We start from the raw sequence: 15,134 nt of genomic DNA on the forward strand, positions 1-15,134 counted from the left end.
GGGCAGTTTTCACAACTTCTATGATCACTGCTATCTCAACTATTGATCCATTATTAAGGGATTAGTTGCACCTGCCTTTAATTAATAAACTATTTTATTAACTATCTCTGGAGAAAAAACTTAGAAAAAATGCATTACAAAATGATCAAATATTTATACTCACTCTTAGGAGCCTTTCCATGTCATTCTCCAGGTTGAGTAGAGTAAGCCTTTGTAAAACAACTTCATGAACCCTCCTTTCTAAAGTTTGCCATTTCATGCGGGCAGTTTTACTAAGAGGAGGGCCTGGGCGTCCAACTTTTCTCCTGTCAGCAGATGAAAGACGAAAGAGTCAGTGTGTTAGGGGTGATTAAAATGTATTTATGGGCAAAATGTTAAATCATATATTTGTTCCCACATTGTATTTCAGTTATTTTTAACCTACTCATGTTAATCTGAACAATTTTTCAACTTGTTAACTTTGTGAAACTCACCACACAATTACTTCCTTGAATTCTGTGACACGTATTCACTATGCCATGTCACACATTTCACAGAGCCTGCCTTCTAGAACTATAGAGGTATTGAGGGGAGAGATTTCAGAAGGTAAAGTCAGTACAGGAATCACTAGTTGCAGGCAGCAAAGTACCATGGGTTATGTAGTCCTTAGAAATCAGAAATAAACAGCAGCGGAGAAGCTGCAAAGCATGGAGGGAATCCAGGATAGTGTGGAAAAAGATGGCAAACAGGCAGCACTCACACACAGAACAGGAAGTCCTAAAGCTTCAGGAGATTTAAAAGCAGTCCAACTGAGGGGTGGGCAACACAGCAAACAATTGCTAACAGGTCCAAGAAAACAAAAGAGAACTGGAAACTGTTCACAGCCTAAAAAACTGCCTGAAGGACCACCACAAGCTGGTATCAGCTGAGGAAAAAACATCAACCTGGTAGAATGTGCCCAAGTGGCAGTCTTACAAATATAGGAAACTGTTGCTTGATCCTAAAAAAGGCCAAGAAGTGCTCAGAGATCTAGTAGAATGCATTTTTTTTCTTTATTTTTGAAGTTTTGAATACTTTACAAAGAATACAAGGCATAATAATTTGTACAGTAAACCATAAAGACTAACACATTAAAAGGGCCCACAAAATCAAGTGCAGATGGCAAAAAACACAGTCCACACTCATGGAAGATTGAGGCAACCAGTTGTATTCGAGAAGACTTTAAGGGCATAAACCCAGGGTTATTGAGCCGGCTAGATCTTGACGCATACCTCAGTTTGCAAAACATTAGCATAAGTTAGTCAAGGCAGCTAATAAAAGATGAAACATCATACCAATTAACAAAGAAAGGAGAAAAAAGAAGGAATGGGAGGGGGTGGTTTAGGAAAAGATGGGGGTGTGGACAGAGGGAGAAGGGAAAACTGCGCCAAATGGGGGAGCTAGCAGAGTGCATATTAACTGGAAAGGGGGGAACGTGATATTTAAAACCATATACTTGAAATATTATCTGTCTGAGCTAGAATGGTGGAACAAGAATCTGGGGCACCCTTGCAGGGTCCATCCAAGATGACAAAGAGAGAACCTTTCTTTCTGAAAGAAGCAGCTATTGAGAGATAGCCCTACACAGCCAAAATTACATTCAGAAAATAAAGGGAAATTTATTTTAAGGAACTGGAGCTTGATGGGGGGACAGGAAAACAATATCCTGGCTAAGGCAAAGGCAGAAACTACCTAACCTTAAATTGGGTAAGAAGGAAGCCCTGGGTTTCAGCACCACCTTGTTCCATTGCAAGACCAAAACATTTTTTTGGGAAAATAAGGCTGCCAGTTCAGACACTCGCCTCACAGAAGTGATGGCTACAAAGAAAATCACCTTGAGGGAAGAAAGATAAATGTCTTTTGTGGGTTCAAATGACAGTTTCTGAAGCACAGAGAGAATCAGAGTCAGATCCCACAGAGTCACTGGGAAATAGAGAGAGGGAGCTACATAGAAAATCCCTTGTACATAGGTCCTAAATAGTGAAAGAATGGAAAGGGCAGAAACCTGACCCTTGATACATCTAAGAGCCAAACACTAGTGTAAACCCAGCTGTAGAAAGGAGAGGATTCATCGCATGCTCCTGTGATAAATGACCCAAGACTTGCGCTAAGTATGCCTTCCACATCTAATGATAGAACTTGTGGGAAGTAGACCTACTAGCTTTAAAGCTGAAGTTAAATATTCTTATATTTTGCCATACCTAGTTCCCTTTTTTCTCCCCTCAGTCACATGCCAATGACATTTTTTTTTAAAAACCTTCTGTTTTTTATTACATACTTTAATTTACACTCAGTGATGTCATCACTGGGTTTCTATGCTTCTTTATACAATGCAGGTAGTTCATCACTGGTGGAGGACCAGTAGGCTGTTGTGTGTAGCTTCCTGAAAAGATAGAAAATTCCTGCCTCATTACTCCTCTCAGACGGGACTACTGATTCCTTCCTGATGGTTTATGCACGTCACAACCATGGTATTGTCTAACTGAATTCAGATTGGTTGACCCTCCAAAAAGTTGGTCCAAAACCAGTTCAAGAGGATTTTTGGGAGATGAGATTCCACCAATGACCAATACCCCTACACCAGCAAGGTGCTCAGGACTCTGTGGGATCTGTTATTAGAATCTTCCAAAAGATGGAAGTAATCTGTGAATGAAGAAACTACAAGTCCCTTCTCCCACCTCAGCAGACAGCTTATTGTTCTCAATGGACTGCGAGGACACTAATGGGTGCTCTCATAGTTCATTGACACTTCATCCAGCTTTCTGACAGAAATCTCATGCAGAAATATGGGCATGAAACCTGGAGTAAGTGTTTGCAGGAACCTGACCTTGCACCCTCAATCATCTGATCAATGGTTTGCAGGCTTCTGTATGAAAAAATAATAAATGCACATTTTTTTTACAAACATATGTGCATTTTTTTATTTTTTTCCTAAAGGTGGAACTTAAGCCTCTAAAGATTAAGGTGACTGTCGGGTTAACCAAAAATACGCCTCTAAAACTACAACACAAAAAGAGAGGGTCTGGTTGAAAACCGAAAATACATTTGAAAGTTCCCTGCAATAGAAGAACTCCTATATCCACCTCTTCAGTTGCCGCATCTCCTACCTCTCATCTGTTCCTGTGTTGTAGACTCCATTAGTGTCTTTGGCATTTGACACTTTTGGGTGTGTCAGTTGCCTGTGTCCTCCGCTGTTCAGTGCTGGAATGAAGGGGAGTATCATTGTTCCCCTGTTAGGGAGATTCATCCTCTATTTGTCCTGTTTATTGTTATCACTTACTGTGCAAATGAAAAGAAAATACCAAATTTGGGGTTATCACCGGGAGGGGGAATCTTCCAATGGTGGTGCTAGTTCTGGTGACCCTGGGGACAACCAGGGATTTTCGGACTTTGGAGGAATTTTCTCTCACTTCCTGTTTTGTTATAGGACAGGAGATGATGGGAAAATTCCCAAATGGTAAACAGATAGTTAAAAAAAATGCAAAATTTATAACCCTCTCTCTCTTTATCCAAAATAAAAAAAAAGTCTTACCTTTAGTTCTACTTTAAAAATAACCAACCATATTTTAAACCCAAAAAATATGGGAAAATTAATCGGATTTCATATGAGATAATTGCCATACTGGGAAAAGGATGGTCAGCAGTCTAGTGCAGTTTGTCTAACCCTTTTACTATGCTTACAGTAGGGAGAAGTACTCTAGGTTCATGTGCTGCTGTTCCCTAATTGTGCTATCAGAAAGCTGAGACTGGTTCTAGACTAGGTTGTATTGGGTAAATGCAGGGGAAAAAGTGAGGTCACATTCTTGATTTTGTTGTCTGGAAGGCCGCCTGCACCACGAGACTGGAACAGAATTACAAATTCTTTGGCAAGCAAAACAGCTGCCATATGCAGTATGTATTTCAGCTTTATATTTAGCTGTTGCCTAAAGATCAGATTTATTGCAAGTACATGCAACATATAAGGGGAGATTCAATAAAACTTGAGCAGACAGAATCTGGAGCAGCTCTGCATCGTAAAACAAATCAGCTTTTCTCTTCAGTTAGTTAAAGAGTAACTCCACTTTCGTGGCGAAAAAAATAGCAAATAAAGAAAAAAACAATACAGCATATACAATTGCAACACAAATCATATTGTAATTGAATGTTAGTAAAAATGACCTTTCCTTTTCAATCTGCAGCTGTTGTAATTTTCTGGAAATGCAATGCAATATGGCTAGCTGGAGTTGTTCTGTACACAGAATGTGTACTGACCACACCCCAGAAACATAATTTCCTGCTTGTGTGATTGGCTCACCAATTTTTCCAAAAGTACACGAGGAAGACATAGACCTTGTGGGAATAATGGAAACTTGGTTCGACCCCTCACATGACTGGCTGGCCAATATCCAAGGATATTCGGTGTACCGGAAGGACAGGGTAGGAAAAAGAGGGGGAGGGGTATGTCTCTATGTCAAGAACAATGTAAGGGTGATAGAGAGGAGTGATATTACGGAAAGGATGAGTATGGAGTTAGAATCTGTGTGGGTAGAACTCCATAGGGAAGAAGAAAAGGGAAAAGTTATTGTGGGGGTTTGCTATAGGCCACCCAACCAAAGGGAGGAGGTAGAGCTGGAATTTATATCACTGTTGGGTAAAGTGGCAAAACTGGGATCAGTCATCATATTGGGGGACTTCAATTATCCCAACATTGACTGGGAAGAGGGGACTACACACTCATAGAAGGCCCGTCTATTCACGGAAAGCTTACAGGACAACTACATGTCACAGTTGGTGGATTCTCCTACTAGAGAAAATGCAGTCCTGGATCTATTGATCACTAATGACCCAGACCTAATCTCGGAGGTAGGAGTCCAGGACAACCTGGGCTCTATCGATCACAGGATGATCGCATTAAGCTTAAATAACAATATAACAAGGCAAGTGGGGAACATAAGAACCCTAAACTTCAGAAGGGCAAACTTTCCAAAATTGTGCTCATTGATGGAAAGGGTAAACTGGGACCAAACCCTGGGATCACTGACCACGGAAGAAAAATGGGAATGCTTTAGGAACATATTAAACAAATGCATCTTGCAGTGCATTCCTATGGGAAATAAATTTAGAAGAGACAAAGCCAAACCTGGCTGGCTAAACCGTAAGGTTAAAAAACGTATTAGGGGGAAAAAAAATGGCCTTCAAGAAATATAAATCAGAGGGCACAGTATCGGCTTTCGAGCAATACAAGGTGGCAAATAAGAAAAGTAAATACAAAATCAAAATGGCTAAAATCAACTTTGAGAGACAAATAGCGGAGGATAGTAAAAAGAACCCAAAGAAATTCTTTAACTATATCAACAGCAAAAAAGCTAGGGCAGAGCATATTGCATCACATAATTAACGATGATGGGAGGATGGTAACAGAGGACACTGAAAAAGCAACCGTGCTGAACGCTTTTTTCTCATCAGTCTTTACACAGGAAAAGGAGGGGTACACTGATCATGACTGTATGGTTAGTAGTAATACACAGGACTTGCCGCTATGGCTAACAGAGGGTGAAATCAGGGAAAGGCTGGATAAAATAAACACAAACAAATCACCAGGCCCGGATGGCGTACATCCGAGAGTACTCAAAGAACTCAGTAAGTTTATATCTAGACCACTGTTCCTGATCTTTGCTGACAGTATTATGACAGGAAATGTACCAGGGGATTGGAGGAAAGCTAACGTGATACCGATATTCAAAAAGGGGCAGAGGCATATCCCGGGAAATTATAGGCCTGTCAGTCTGACATCGATAGTATGTAAACTTCTGGAGGGGATGATAAGGGACTATATCGTAGAGTTTGCTAAAGACAACAACATCATCAGCAGTAATCAACACGGGTTTACAAATGGGCGTTCTTGTCAAACCAATCTCTTAACATTCTACGAGGAGGTGAGCTGTGAGCTAGATAGGGGCAGACCAGTGGATGTGGTGTACCTGGATTTTGCTAAGGCGTTTGATACAGCTCCCCACAAGCGCTTAATTTATAAAATAAGGTCTGCAGGTATCGACCGCAGTGTTTGCTCTTGGATACGGAACTGGCTAAAAGGGCGTGTCCAAAGGGTGGTAATAAACAGCGCATACTCAGACTGGTCTGAGGTGGTAACCGGGGTCCCACGAGGCTCATTCCTGGGACCAACCTTGTTCAATTTATGCATAAACAGCATTGAGGACGGGATCAGTAGTTCGATATCAGTTTTTGCAGATGACACAAAATTGGGCAGGGCAATAACTGCACAGCATTAAGCAGATATCCTACAAAATGACCTGGACAAAATAACAGAGTGGGCAACGACATGGCAAATGAGGTTTAATGTGGAGAAGTGTAAGGTTTTGCACTTGGGGACTAAAAACATAAAAGCACAATACACTTTAGGGGGGATCCCTTGGGGGAATAAAAAATGGAGAAAGATCTGGGAGTCTTGGTAGATGATAGACTAGGCAATAGCATGCAATGTCAAGCAGCAGCTGCCAAAGCAGGCAGAATATTAGCATGCATAAAGAAAGGGATGTATTCCAGAGATAAGACTATAATCCTTCCACTTTATAAAACTCTGGTCCGACCACATCTGGAGTATTCTGTCCAGTTCTGGTCGCCAGTCCTCAGGGGGTATGTGTTGGAGCTGGAGAGAGAAGGGCAACTAAACTAATTAGGGGATTGGAGGACCTTAATTATGAAGAGCGTCTGCAATCGCTTGATTTATTCTCCCTGGAGTAGAGATGCCTGAGAGGGGACATGATAGCAATTTATAAATATCGCAATGGTGATCTCGGCATAGAAAAACAGCTATTCAGTCGAAGGGATTGCATGAGGACTCGAGGGCATACAATGCGTTTAGAGGAGAAGCGTTTTAACCTCAGGCAATGTGGGGGGTTCTTTACTGTTAGGGCTACAAGATTGTGGAATTCTCTACCACAAGAGGTGGTTTCCACGGGAAGTATGGTGGCTTTCAAAAGACTCTTAGACGTACATCTCAAGGATCAGAACATTCAGGGGTATGTGAGATGATTACGGCCACACACACCTACACAGGTTGAACTGGATGGACTATTGTCTTTATTCAACCTCACCTACTATGTAACTATATGTAACTATGTAAGATACAAGTCAGATTTCTGGCATCCCCTGCGAAAAAAATGTCCCTTTTGGTGAGAGAATCCCAATAGGAAAATGTCTAAAGGGATGCAGGCCCAGCAGCTTTCCTCATTAGAGCCCTGCAGCTGCCACAGCTGATAGATAATTATGAAACCACTCCCATTAGACCTACTCAGCACAGAGGAACAAACAATGAATTCTTCAGAATAATAAAAGGTAGGAATCTGCAACAAAGTTTGTTAAAATCCTTGCAATGTACATAAATCCCCCAGAGGGGAATGTTTTTTTCTCAACAAAAGTGGAGTTACGCTTTAAGCTTTGAAAAATAAATCTAGAAGCTGATTAGTTGACATGCACAGCTGCTCCAGATTCTGCCTGCTCCAGTTTTAGTAAATTCCTTGCATAGTTTACCTCACAGGTCTGCTTCCATTCGTTGCAGGGACTGTTTCCACCACAGCTTTGCGGTTCCACTGTCGCACAATGCTGGACACAGAGCGTGACATCATGTCTGGCTCAGATGATGTAGTGCTTGTAGACAGTTCTGCCCCAGAATCTTGAAATGATGGCATTCGACTAGAGGATCGATCTTGGCCTGGTCTAGCGAGACGACGAAGGGCAGACACCTAGGAAGGTAAAAAAAGCAGATTCAGGAATTTTACATCTTCTTTGGACCACCAACTAAAATGAGAAAACTAACATTTTAGAGCAAAAGGAGAACAAAACAAATGGCTGAGGTGTAATGCTTCTTTAGTCATTTTACATATTAGGCACAGATTGTGCACTACAATACACTGGGTACAACAATACATTGTGCTTTACAGTTTTGATTTTACTGAATAAGTCTACAGTATGTGGCTGTGTTCGCACCAAAAATTAATGCTGTTTAACTAATTGTTGGAAATTGAATGGGAAATGCAGGTCAATGCACCCAAAGTTCACAATACGTGACTTTTTTCATGGAGCACTGCTATGCAATGCAATGATGTTAACAGTTCCTATTAAAAGTAATTTATTTTCTTTTGTCCACGAATATGAAACAAATGTGAAATAGCCCTAAGTATTTTTAAAGTGCATCTTTTAAAATAAACCTATCATAGAAGAAATGTGGAGACTGCCATTGAAGATGCTTTTCTGGCCGTGCTATTTGCTAGGCTTATTACTGCCCCACTGGCTCCAGGACTTTTCAACTGACTGACCTGGAACAAGTATACAAGTGAGAATTTTTTTTTTTTCAAATATTTTATTAATTCAAAAACTGACGCATCAAGTCAAATAATTACAACAATGCAGAAACATCAACATTCGGCCATACCCATCAAAAATAAACATATAAGCAAACAGAAACAGCATATCTACATCAGCAGACTGCCACCTATTAGGTAAACAAATATACCGGCCTCTCAAAGGAAAATGACCTGAAGTGTATGATAACTGCATTTATAAGGTTGTTCGCCATGCCTTCTTTTTCTTTATATTAAAAAAGGAAAAGGAAAAGAATGAAGAAGAAAGAGAAAAAAAAAAGGAAAAATTAAATAAAAAAAGTCAGAAGTATTTGCATATTTGTACAAGCAACATTGCCTGGAGTTCAGCATTAGGGGCTATGTTAACAGTTAGGATAAATGTTAAGTGTAAGGTTATAAAGATTACAATAAATGTTGAGTGTAAGGTTATAAGGATTAGGATAAATGCTGAGTGTAAGGTTATAAGGATTAGGATAAATGCTGAGTGTAAGGTTATAAGCAGTAGGATAAATGTTGAATGTAAGGTTTTAAGGGTTAGGATAAATGTTGAGGGTAAGGTTATAAGGGCCAGGATAAATGGTGAGTGTAAGGTTATAAGGATTAGGATAAATGTTGAGTGTAAAGGCCCGTACACACGATAAGAAAATCTGAAGGGAAATTCCGTCCGACGACCGATCTGCCGATTTTCGGATTGTTTGTATGGTGCTTTCGACAGCTGACTCCGACTTTTCGGCCAAAAAAATCCTGATGTGCAGGCTATAAAATTTTTATTGTCCGTCAACACAACATCCGATTTTCGTCTCATTAGTACAGTTTTCGACGGAAAAAAATCTTAAGAGCAAGACTAGGCATGCTCAGAGACGAAAGAACACATACAAAGCAATCCAACACATGACATCACTTCTGAAGTAGAATTCTGTCATACGGGAAAATTCGTATGAAAATAACCTCTTCACTTTCCACATCAGACTAGCATGCCACAAAAAACGGCCGACAGATCGTTCGATAATCTGATAGTGTGTACAGGGCTTAAGGTTATAAGGGTTAGGATAAATGTTGAGTGTAAGGTTATAAGGGTTAGGATAAATGTTGAGTGTATGGTTATAAGGGTTAGGATAAATGTTAAGTGTAAGGTTATAAGGGTTAGGATAAATGTTGAGTGTGGTTATAAGGGTTAGGATAAATGATGAGTGTAAGGTTATAAGGGTTAGGATAAATGTTAAGTGTAAGGTTATAAGGGTTAGGATAAACGTTGAGTGTGGTTATAAGGGTTAGGATAAATGATGAGTGTAAGGTTATAAGGGTTAGGATAAATGTTGAGTGTGGTTAGAAGGGTTAGGATAAATGATGAGTGTAAGGTTATAAGAATTAGGATAAATGATGAGTGTAAGGTTATAAGGGTTAGGATAAATGTTGAGTGTATGGTTATAAGGGTTAGGATAAATGATGAGTGTAAGGTTATAATAATTAGGATAAATGTAGAGTGTAAGGTTATAATAATTAGGATAAATGATGAGTGTAAGGTTATAATAATTAGGATAAATGTAGAGTGTAAGGTTATAAGGGTTAGGATAAATGATGAGTGTAAGGTTATAAGGGTTAGGATAAATGATGAGTGTAAGGTTATAAGGGTTAGGATAAATGATGAGTGTAAGGTTATAAGAATTCAAATAAATGTTGAGTGTAAGAGTAACAGTTAAGTGTTCATTTTAGGGTTCAGTTTTAGTATTATCATTTAGGTAGGGGCAGGGATACGTGTTAAGATCTGGTTAACAGAAGTATGAGACATATAGGTGCAGTGGTGCACTGTTTTATTTCTATGTGCTTTTAGCAACAGAAACTCAGTGCCACAAACTACTTTCTGGATTTTTGGCACTAAAGAGTAAGCCACAGGAAAAACATATCTAAAATGTAATTAAAGTTTTTTTTAGACTGAATCTCTGATCTAATGAAACCTCAAATCTCAAAAAAGGTTGTATTTGCAGCTTATCAACTTTTAGATGTAGTGGCTTAGTTTTCTTTTTCAGGCTTTTTTCTTTTATTTTTAGCCAATACACAGTTCCTGTCCTAACATGACAACACTTAAGCTGGCCAAATATGGATCAAAATTCGGACAGTTGTACAAATTGCATAAATTGACTTCTGTACAACCAGCCTGTCTGGTTTTTCCCAAACAATTCATGCTTCCAGCAGCACTGATCGGTGTATTCTGACGATAGGGAAGTAGATTACAAAGGCTCACAATCCAAGCGCTGATCAGTGTAGTCTGAGAGCAGGGGGCGGGGAGGCTTCCTGCTGTCAGAATACAAAGGCACAGTGGAGAGGATTCTGGAATCCACACTTAATGTGTGGATGGGGGAATCGGGTCAGTTTTTTCATTCAGGCACCTGGCTGAATGAAAAAAAACTGACCCATGTACTTTAGGGGAAAAAGATTGCATAGAACTGTAATGAAGCAGTTTATTACTGACCTCCTGAGTCTTACGTCTTAAGACTATTTCCTGCTGCCTTTTCTGTGATTCCAGTGCTCTAATCTGGAGCTGAATAGGAAATAAAAGTTAACCCAGATTTAGGCATAATATTTTTGAATAAATGTATTTAATTTATGCCACCCCCATGCATATTTAGCTTCTATCACCTCTTGCCTACGCTGCTCCTTTTTAAGCTGTGCAATCTCTCGATTCCTCTTGGATTCCACCAGTTTTCTTCGCTGCTGCTCCTCACGCATCTGTTTTACTAGTACTGCCTGAAAAAACAATGGGGCACAATTTCACTAACATCACTTCATCCTTTCTACAGGCTGGTGACTGCACTGTCTGCAAGAACAATACAGAATAACAGAAATACTCCTGACCTAATCAAAATCAGACATGATTAAACAATCTAAGATATATGGTATAAACATAACAGCTAGGTTTAACACGTCTCAAACATAAATCAGTGCGCATATAACAATATCCCTTTCTTCTTTTGTCTTACCTTGGCTTTTTTCATATCATTGAGCTCTCCCTGTAGCTTACGTAATTCACGCTCATAGCGTGATTGGTTCTTGAGAAGTCGTGCATGTTCTCTCTGAGCTAACTGTAGTTTCTGCAGGTCTCTGTTCATCTCCCGCAAGCGCTTCTCATAATCGGCTCGGATCTTATTAGCTTTCTCTTCTGTATAACATTCCATAGTGCCTGTGGAGTCAATGACTTTGATATTTACTAGGTATACAACAAACATGGCATTGTGTCTAGGTAAAGTGAAATGACAATGAACGTATGGGATTGCTGTATGATAAGATAAAATTAAAAATGGAAAAGATTTCAATACAGACTATCAAGGGAAAGATGCAGAGTATTTGAAAAAAACCCATACTGAGCTCTCGTAACACGCGATCCCTCTCCAGCTGTGTGTCACGAATGCGGTTCTGTAGTTGCTGAAGCTTTTCCTCATACTGAAGTTTCAGAGTCTGCAACCGACGCTGACTCTGTTCCAGCTCTTCAATAAGGCGCTGTTTAATTTCAATCTCACAGGTTAGGTCTGCCAGATCTCCTCCAAGAGTTCCTGGAAGATTGAGTTTCAGGGATGGTTTAGTGGCTTCATGAACAGAAATGGAACTAGGCATGCAAACAAGCAGATACACTGGGAGCAGTGAGAGATGTGAGTGTCATGAAAAGCACAGCTCTGTGGTACTCGAGATATGTAAGCTGGTTCATACTGGTATAGTTTCGCACTTTTTAATGTTAGTTTATTTTATGAACCATATTTTAATCAATAACATACTAAGATTATTGTAGACTATTGGAGTATCCTTTTTTTAATTGCACTGCAGTGAACACCATGACTTACATCAAGTTTTGATGTGGAAGCATGTGTGAAAGAAATCCATAAGTTATGTGGAGTGTAGGGGCAGTTCTTACAACTGTTACACCATTCGATATGTCAAATTGTGAGAAGCAGCTGTGTCCTTGCAGCCGCTGCATCCCAAATGACATGAATAAGACTCCCTGTACAGGGATGCATGGACAACCTGTGCACCCTTGTGCAGCAAACACGGCCTTGCACGGGCGTATGCTTAAGTACGTCCATGTGAAGGAGGCCTAAAAGGTTGTGTCTGATTATGAGAATAAGTTTGAAGAACTTTATTGTGATATATTCGTTTGTGCTATATTTTCTCACCTTTCTCCTCAGGTTCAGAGTCAGACCCAGCATCGCTTTCTCCACTTTCCTCACTCTCCTCCTCCTCCTCCTCCTCTTCACACTCACTCTCTTCTTGTTCATCTTCCTAAGATAATAGAGATATAATATTATTGCTACTACTAACAACAAAATAACAGCAGCATTATGGCCAGGGTAAAACCTTTGCGGAGCATTACCGCATGCGTGTTATTGTACATTATTCCATGTATTAATGTATGCTTCAGTAAGAAAGCCCAATAATTTTGAATGAGCTGCTGATGCACCACAATAGACCCTTTAACACAACTGCACATCACAACGCAATAATGGTTCACAAAGGCATGTCTGTTGGGAATACGGATTAGGTGCCATTATGAAATTAATTTGTTTTAATTAATGGATGAAATTAATTCGTTTTAATTAATGGCAATTAATAAATAATAGCATGCGCAGTAAAACATATATTTTTCCATGCGTTACAATAACATAAAGGTGTGAATAAGATCTAATAGTTATGATAATGTTGTTGTCAGGACTGGGACTTGAACCTGGGACCTCCACTGTGCCTGACAATGACTCCACTTACTGAGCCACCTGGAATACTGGACAGCTCCCTGGACAAATCCTTGAATGATCCTGTCTTGAATCTAATATGCCTTGAACCTTGACTATTTGTTCTTATCATGAACTTCCTGATTTAAGCCATGTCTCTGCACTTCCTGGTTGCCAGAATATTGTGCCTTCACCTGCCAATATCTCACTTGTCTTTCCTGCTGCCGTCGGTATCTTCGCTACCATTCATTATCGACATTTGCCTTGTTCCTTGACTACGCTTCTGCTTAATCCCAACCTGCAACTACTCGTTACCAACCTTTTGCTACTCCTAGACTATGCTTCTGCTTGATCCCAACCTGCAATATCTGCTATGGGATCCTGGCTTGCTCACCTCCTGGTGGGGCGATCCTGAGAACTGCGACCTGGTACTAACACGCAGCAAAATCCATCTCCACCATCAGGAGCTCTTATGAACACCGGTTTGTACTTAGATTCCGCACCTCAGGTGAGCCTGCATCATCTGCCAGAGTAACCTGCCTGAGTTCCTATCCTTCTGGTTCCTGTGTAAGCTTCCATAGCTACTGCTCTTCGAGCCTGACTCCAGACCGTGACAATTGTAATGCCCTATGAATTTATGTACATGACCAATATTTGGTACCAACTGGATATGAGCACCCCTAAAGTAAATACTTGCTATGCATGGTAAGGGTACTTATTAAATTATTTGCCTGGTGAGCAAATTCCTGCCCTAATAAGGGTATACTAAATGCCTCACCTCTTCTCCTTCATTTCCATCTGTTTCTTCACTGTTTTCAAAGTGGTGTTTTTCTCTCTTTTTATAGTTATTAACTTCCGGGCTGTGGATAGAAAGAAGCAAAAACAAAATGTCAACAATTTTCTTGAACTAAAATGGACTAAACCGTTAAACACAAATAAAAAATATCTTCATGGTTAAATTTAAATGGTTAAATTCGGCATCTATGACATCTGCTGTTAGTCATACAGAAAGGCCTCTTATGGCAGTGAGAACAAGTACCAAATGGAGGTAATATGTCATGTACAAATATAAAGTAAACCAAAAACCATCTTCACCCTCCCTGACTGAGTCTTACAAGCACACAACCCTCCGGAGACAACTACAGACAGTTAACGGGGGGGGGGGGGGGGGGGGTTGGGGGAATTTCAGTAGCCATGGCAGTGCTGTCAATCCAGAAAGCAGTGGGCTACACTATATGGTGTGACCAGGCACTGATTGACAAGATACAGGCTTGAAAATAGGTAGTGCCAATGCTGAAATCCACACCCCCTGCAACATTTTTTACATTCCACTGTAGCGCAATCAGGCACAGTCTACAAGAGGGCGATAACTCTGCTCCGAATTCAGGAGCGGTGTAGCATCATTGCCACAATATCAAGCTGCATTAGGCTTAAAAGGTATTTGTGGGGCTTTGCAGGGGAATAAGAGAAAACAGAAAGTGCAGATGGATGTAATCCCTCACATATACCCAGTTAAGTGAACAGCCTCAGATGATACACAGAGATAAAACAAATCCTCCTACACACATTTTACTTGTTTATCTGCAGTCTTCTCCTCTCTACACCCTTTCAAAAAGGCAGATTGTTAAAAAACCTTTCTTCATCTGACAGGAGCACATCTGTCAGGAGCACAGAGGAGAGGGCAAGGAGTCTGCGTGTGAGAGCTGATTGAAGGAAAGGGACACAACCTCCTCCACACAGCAGAACTGTGTTCTATAAAGACAAGCTCCCTGCTGAGCTCTTCCTCTGGACACAAATTTATCTCATGTGTCTAAAACTTTTTAGAAGTGACTCATGCTAAAAACATAGGAACGAAGCACCAGAGAGAAAGGACACTTAGAGCTTTGGAGAGAGAGAAGTAAACACTGCAGATATACAGTATGTAGTTTATTCAGATTCCATGGCTGAGGTTTACAACCACGTTAAGAGCTGCAGCACATGTACTGTATTTTAACTAGAGACCATAGTTCTATTTCAATGTTATGCATTAGTTAGTTTAAAA

At 40.2% G+C, this 15,134-nt stretch overlaps 1 protein-coding gene across 5 annotated transcripts in view; it reads right to left on the bottom strand.

The window, feature by feature from the left end:
• Nucleotides 1–15,134, bottom strand: part of KIF21B (kinesin family member 21B) — a 212,120-nt gene that overhangs the window by 65,993 nt on the left and 130,993 nt on the right. For all 5 annotated transcript variants that reach the window (XR_014224915.1, XM_082245371.1, XM_082245372.1 and 2 more), the window contains exons 12-19: nt 13,872–13,953; nt 12,542–12,647; nt 11,738–11,926; nt 11,357–11,556; nt 11,016–11,123; nt 10,849–10,917; nt 7,549–7,760; nt 164–305 (exon numbers count right to left, since the gene is read on the bottom strand). Coding sequence is in view for 4 of the 5 variants with exons in the window: in XM_082245371.1 (XP_082101497.1) it covers nt 164–305; nt 7,549–7,760; nt 10,849–10,917; nt 11,016–11,123; nt 11,357–11,556; nt 11,738–11,926; nt 12,542–12,647; nt 13,872–13,953 (1,108 nt within the window). In the remaining variant the exon portion in view is untranslated. The remainder of the gene's footprint in view (nt 1–163; nt 306–7,548; nt 7,761–10,848; nt 10,918–11,015; nt 11,124–11,356; nt 11,557–11,737; nt 11,927–12,541; nt 12,648–13,871; nt 13,954–15,134) is intronic.

This window comes from Pelophylax lessonae (assembly GCF_965119305.1).
Source record: "Pelophylax lessonae genome assembly, chromosome: 2".
Lineage (NCBI taxonomy): Eukaryota > Metazoa > Chordata > Amphibia > Anura > Ranidae > Pelophylax > Pelophylax lessonae.